At 55.4% G+C, this 6,000-nt stretch overlaps 2 protein-coding genes across 2 annotated transcripts in view; one reads left to right on the forward strand and one right to left on the reverse strand.

Moving 5' to 3' along the window:
* Positions 1 to 174: 174 nt before the first annotated feature.
* Positions 175 to 2,457, forward strand: BDZ99DRAFT_543401 (protein DML1; the record flags this gene model as incomplete). Its single annotated transcript, XM_033726786.1, has 5 exons — positions 175 to 246; positions 434 to 639; positions 793 to 1,059; positions 1,176 to 1,940; positions 2,102 to 2,457. The coding sequence occupies 5 exons, from the start codon at positions 175 to 177 to the stop codon at positions 2,361 to 2,363; spliced, it is 1,572 nt and encodes a 523-aa protein (XP_033583647.1). The 3' UTR covers positions 2,364 to 2,457.
* A 2,627-nt stretch (positions 2,458 to 5,084) lies between these two features.
* Positions 5,085 to 6,000, reverse strand: part of BDZ99DRAFT_141685 (uncharacterized protein) — a 1,335-nt gene continuing 419 nt past the window's right edge. The window contains exons 2-3 of the mRNA XM_033712691.1: positions 5,647 to 5,996; positions 5,085 to 5,369 (exon numbers count right to left, since the gene is read on the reverse strand). Of these exons, the coding sequence (XP_033583648.1) occupies positions 5,359 to 5,369; positions 5,647 to 5,996 (361 nt within the window). The 3' untranslated portion in view covers positions 5,085 to 5,358. The remainder of the gene's footprint in view (positions 5,370 to 5,646; positions 5,997 to 6,000) is intronic.

Below are 6,000 nucleotides of genomic sequence, written 5' to 3' on the forward strand. Positions count from 1 at the left end.
GGTGGTGTGTCAATGACAAAACAACCACCATCACCAAACATATCTCGCATCTTCACAGCTGGCAGACACGCAAACTCTGCCAGTCCAGTCCTCCTTTCAGTGGGTAGTAGAACGAAATCGCGTCTTGCTGAAGGCCACCATTCGGCACGAGATTCCCCCACCTCATCCCCCACCATGCACGAAATCGTGACGCTCCAATTCGGGCAAGAGGCCAACTATCTTGGGACGCATTTCTGGAACGCACAGGTATATTCTCCGTTCGGACCTCTATCTTAATTCAGTCTTTCACAAGAAACAAATTCCTCCATTGAGCACCCTTCGTACTTCTCACAACTTTATCCCCTCATTCTTAATTATCCCTCACCTCCACGTTTTCCAGTATCTCCATAGCTCATGTTCATCTCCGAAAGCGCTCTAACAGAAGGAATGAAAGGAATCGTACTTCACATACCCGCCCGAGGAAGAATCGCCAGTTAATCATGACATCCACTTTCGACCCGGCATCGCACCAGACGGGTCCGAGACGTTCACACCACGCGCCCTGGTGTATGATCTTAAGGGCTCGTTTGGTAGTCTAAAGAAGGTGAACGCGCTTTACGAGGTTGAAGATGAGGGACCTGTGGGTGGGAGAGGTGTATGGTAAGTCGAGCTCAATATTATGATGTTCTCATCGTTTTCCGACTACAACATTTATCTATTTTAAATGTTAAGATCATCTGATGATCTGCCTCTCTATCACTCGCCCTCTTGTGTTCCTTGAGGAGGACATAGTTCTGATGATGTAAAACATAGGTCCTCTCCCCCGATCATCCGCCACGCACCACCCATTCCGCCATCTCCATATCAAGTCCATCTTGACGCTGGTCTACCACCCCCTCCGCTCACGGCGGCTTCGGTGCGGTATTGGTCGGATTATGCACGTGTTTACTATCATCCTAAGTCTCTAGTCCAACTATCAGAGTTTGATGTCGGAGATGCAACGCACAGAGCCTGGGAGAAGTGGGATGTGGGTGCGGATCTATTCGGGACTTTGGATAGAGAGGAAGATTTGCTTGATCGGTGAGTACAGTTATCCTTTTTTTTAATACTAAGAAGAGAAAGTAGAAGCTCGCCACTGGTTGCTGCTAATCTGCCATCACGTCACATTGTAACCAAAGCTGACCACATCGAATCAGCGACCTCCGTCCCTTCATAGAAGAATGCGACTCCCTCCAAGGCCTCCAAATCCTCACCTCCGTCACCGACGCCTGGGGCGGCTGGACAGCCCGCTGGACAGAGCGCCTCCGCGACGAGTTCGGCAAATTAGGCATCTGGGTCTGGGGCCTCGAGCAAGGCGGCAACGAACCCATCAACCGCGAGAAGCGATTGACCCGTTTAGCAAACTCTGCTCGTTCGCTCTACGAGATTTCAGAGCAGGCGTCTGTGTACGTTCCAGTCGCAAATACGCCGCTGAAAGCACCGTCGTACTTGTCACTCAACGCGAACTCGAAGTGGCAGGCGTCTGCGGTTCATGCTCTAGCGTTCGAGAGTATGACTTTGCCCTCGAGGCTAAGGGCGGGAAATGGGCAGAGAGGATCGTTGAATGAGCTCGAGGAGACGATTAACAGCACTGGGAAGAGAAGGATTGCGAAACTAGAGTTCAGTGTCGCGGACCCAGATATCTTGGAGGACAAGGTCGTGGCGGAGGCAGCGCAGGCTGATAAAGTGGGCGCCGTGCTGACACGTCAGGATGAGAGCAATTCTAAGGACGACCGTCTCAATGACTTTGACGCTGATTTATCGACGACGGAGTTACCTGGTGTCAGACAGCGGGGTGCACGCAGAAAGAAGGAGCATATTTTCGGGCGGGCGGAGTCAAGCAGAGGGGCCTGGAGCATTGCTGAAGGAAGCGAAGGACGAGACATGCATGATGGGTTTCACAATGGTCCGATTGTACAGAGGTATTTCTTACATTTTGTTTCTTGGTCACAGCCTTGCGGAGCGCAAGGCTTTCTGTTGGCAGAGGCTATAGATTACGTTCTGACGTGGTACTGTACCTGCATCTATGACATCTAGACCACTACAAGGTCAAGCATTCGTCCACGATCTAACTCGGCTGCAGATACTCTTCCTCGCTACTGTTCCCGCTTCTCGATAGCTTCCCATCTATCATCAACGTGGGCGATGGCCACGCCAACAAGGTAGCGGTGTACACGGGCTTGACAACTTGCGCTTCTATTGCTGAGCAGGTGAGGGCTACGGAGCAGCTTGTGAGACGTTTGGTGAGTATGGAGGAGAGGGAGGCGATTTCGAACGGGTTGGCTATGATTGCGGAGGAGTATGAAGAGGGGTGGGACAGTGGAACGGACAGTGATGATGATTGATGAAGCATAACGAGCAGGTATGCCCAGAACTCCCGGAGTCCGGCAGTTCCTGGTGCAGGTACCGCTGACACAGTTCGTGCGATGCCTGTAGATAACAGGGTTATACATGGATACCACGGGCACTGAGCAGAGACACAGACGGCGATGACGATGATTGAACGATTGGGAGCCAGGGAGAAGAGCGGGGATGTTCGAAAACAACGGAACGAGCACGGTGGATCACGGGAATTGGAGTCTTGGAGACAATAATTGCAGGGACCAGAAAAAGCATGTTTACGGGCTCCGATCTACGGCCAGCCTTGTTGAGCTAATAATAAGAACCGAAAAAATGACACCTGACTGGGAGAGATATCGGTGTGCGTGGCAAAAATCGAGAAGGCGAGCTAATGGGAGGAATTGGCGCGAAGAGGAACTTCGATGAAGTGAACAGCATTCAGTGCCAGCAAACAGGTTTCTTTGGCATTATCTTGGCTTGGACGGCTTTGACGAGTTGAATCAGCAAAATCTTCATCTGGCGGAGGCGATAAGTACCGCCAGTTCCTTCGACTCCTGCGGGGTGGCCTGGTGGTGCATAAAGTGGAGAGTCTGGTCCGTCGACGGCCGATCTGACTGAGCATGATGCAGCAGAAAGAAAGTATCCCTGCTAGCAGACAGCGAAAGCGCACTGTTTTAAAGCTCAGGGATGTGTCCTGAGTGTGATGTGACGAATCACGGATTTTCACTGCTCGTGCCAACAGGTGGAACGACCCACAAATGCCCTCAGGCACGCGAATCGAGGTGCTGAGCTGAGAGACATGTATCGGCTGTACCTCTGCTGCGAGCGGAGAGGTGCATGACGGAGTGACCGCCGAGTTCCGTTCACTGACTTATGCTGAGGGTTTCTCCTGAGTCTCTCGTCACTTGGAACAACGGGTTCCTGCCGTACCGTGGTTGGTAGTGCGGACGCAGGAACACAAAACAGCAGCGTGGTTTGCCACAGGGAAAAGGAGAGCCTAGCGATGCATCGTGATGGCAGACGATGGTGTTTCTTCGGCAAGTGGTGCGAGCCAACGACTGCCAGCCACTCGGCGAGGACTCGGGCTGGGGACCAACCTCAGCGTCCCCGCCTCTGCCAGGCTGCCTGTCTTCCAGCCTTCTTCTTCTCCACTTCTTCTCCACTTCTTCTCCATGCACGCCCCTGAACCTTGCTTTTCGATAAACCCGCCATGCAACCTCAGCAGCCACGCGACCGGGAGCTAACTCTTGGAGCAAGTCGAGTCGAATGCTGGATCCGCCTGCCTCCGGTGAAGGTGCACTGGAGCCGTCGATGCAGTGCTGCGCTGCAGCTCGCCTGACTGGAGTGCCTGCGTTGCACAATGCGCAGCGCCTAAAAGCAGTCTCGGTGCCTGTCCTGACCGCCTGTCCGGCCTGCTCTCTCCGTCGCTGCTCGCAGGATGCTTCAGTGATGTGTCGTGGACGAGGGAAGCCCAACGGCGCTGTCACCTGTCACTCGCGGGCAACCATCGACTCGGCGCCGTGTCTATCTATTCTGTCTATTTTTACTTCAGCCACCCGACGGCCGAGAAAAAACAAGGCTAGGCACGCGTCTCCCAGTGAACTGTGCCAGACATGGATCGATCCAGCCGACCGTTTGCTGGTGCGTGGCTGTTGCATCATCGCCAGCACCGCGCCGCCAGACCAGACACGACAGTGGTTGGCTGCTTTGGGTAATTATTAGGTTCATGCTGCGAGCGGCGTTGTCCTATAGTGTGTTTCGCTGGCGGGTACGGCGTCAGTGTGCTGTGTTTCCTTCGATTCTGCCCCCTCCCACATCCTCAGTCCAAGTCTGCTTTATCAATATCTCGTGAGTGGTTTATTCCTCTCGCTTGCAGGCCTCAGGGACGGGCGATGTGCAGTTTTCCTACAGATTTGGCGTGAGGAGCAGGGCGAATTGTCAGGCAACGCTGCCCAGTACCTGCCGCTATCCCTGCGCAATGCAAGCGCACTGCAGCCCGCGTTGCCATGGCTGCCAACAGCTGTCTCAGCAATTGGCTCGTCGGTCGGCCTGCAGCAGTCTAGCGCATCCCTCCCCTGTCCCTACGCCTATCGATACGAACCTTCACCACGAGGCCCGCGCTCGCCAGCAACCTACCCGTGCACCCACCACCAGTCTGTCCGTACTCACGGCAACCTACGCTCCATGTGGCAGCTTGCGCCTGGCCGGTATGCCGGAGCTCCTCCACAACGGAGCCGGACCCATGGGAGATCATCATTTCTCCCAGAGGCTCAACGTCAGAGCTCACAAGCTTCACTTGGCGCATGCAACCTGGACACGGCAGCATGCTCCAAGCATGGGAGCAGCCCGATATCCGGCGGCCCTGCCTGCCCTGATTCTTGAGTGCATATAGAGCCAACCTCCTCCCACATTTGAGGCTCTTCTCCAGTGCATCTGTTTGGTACCCAGCCACCCGTTCGCATCCCAACCCCCCAAACCAGCAAGAACTCGCTCGCTACGGTTCTTCTGTTTCTATCGTTTATATCAGACTCGACCATCGTTCAACCACCGTCTAGTACAACTCACATTGTTCTGATCCATCATCATGGTTAAAGTCACACTTTCACTTTTGGCCCTGCTGGGCGTTGCCGTTGCCAACCCCGTCGCTGGAGGTGTAGGTTATTCGTTCCCAGAAGGAGGTTACCCAACTGGAGGATGGCCCACCACCCCGTGTGAGTCTTCGGAGACACCAACGCCGACTCCATCGTCCATCTACACTCCGACTCCAACTCCCTCGTCTACTCCATGCGAGAGCGAGACACCGACGCCTACCCCGTCTAGCTCCACCCCCAGCTCGATCTACTACCCAACGTCGACTCCTTCCGAGACTCCTAGCAGCGTGTACACTCCTCCTCCACCTCCCCCGTACACGCCTCCTCCGTACACGCCTCCCCCATACACGGCTCCTTGCAACGAGACTTCCACCTCGGTCTACTACCCGACTTCATCCCCGTCTTCCATCTACACTCCTCCTCCCCCTCCCCCACCACCAAGCTCGACCTACTACCCTACTTCGGTCTACACTCCTCCCCCACCGCCACTCTCGACCTACTATCCTACTTCGGTCTACACTCCTCCCCCACCACCACTTTCGACCTACTCCCCCACTTCAGTCTACACGCCTCCTCCACCACCGTATGTCAACTCCAGCAGTGTGTACACTCCCCCTCCACCACCAATCTCGACCTTGTACCCTACCTCGGTCTATACTCCTCCCCCACCACCCCCGGCAACCACCCCTGTGTACACTCCTCCCCCGCCGCCAGAGACGGTCTACACCACGATCACCAGCGTCACTACCGTGACTGTTCCTTGCACTGCCGTCATCACGATCACTTCGTCTGGCACAGTGTACACATCTACGATCACCACCGTCACTACCAGCGTCTACACCACGGTCTGCCCGACCAGCTACCCGGCTCCTCCAGCGACCACGCTCGTCCCGATCGTTCCCCCACTCAGCCCGGTCGCTCCCCCGTCCACATACGCACCGGTGCCTCCTCCTGTGTCCACTCCCGTAGTCGTGGTTCCTCCTCCCGCGTCCACTCCCGTAGTCGTGGTTCCTCCTCCCGCGTCCACCCCCGTAGTCGTGGTTCCTCCTCC

The sequence above is a fragment of the Mytilinidion resinicola genome (assembly GCF_010093595.1).
Source record: "Mytilinidion resinicola strain CBS 304.34 unplaced genomic scaffold BDZ99scaffold_2, whole genome shotgun sequence".
Lineage (NCBI taxonomy): Eukaryota > Fungi > Ascomycota > Dothideomycetes > Mytilinidiales > Mytilinidiaceae > Mytilinidion > Mytilinidion resinicola.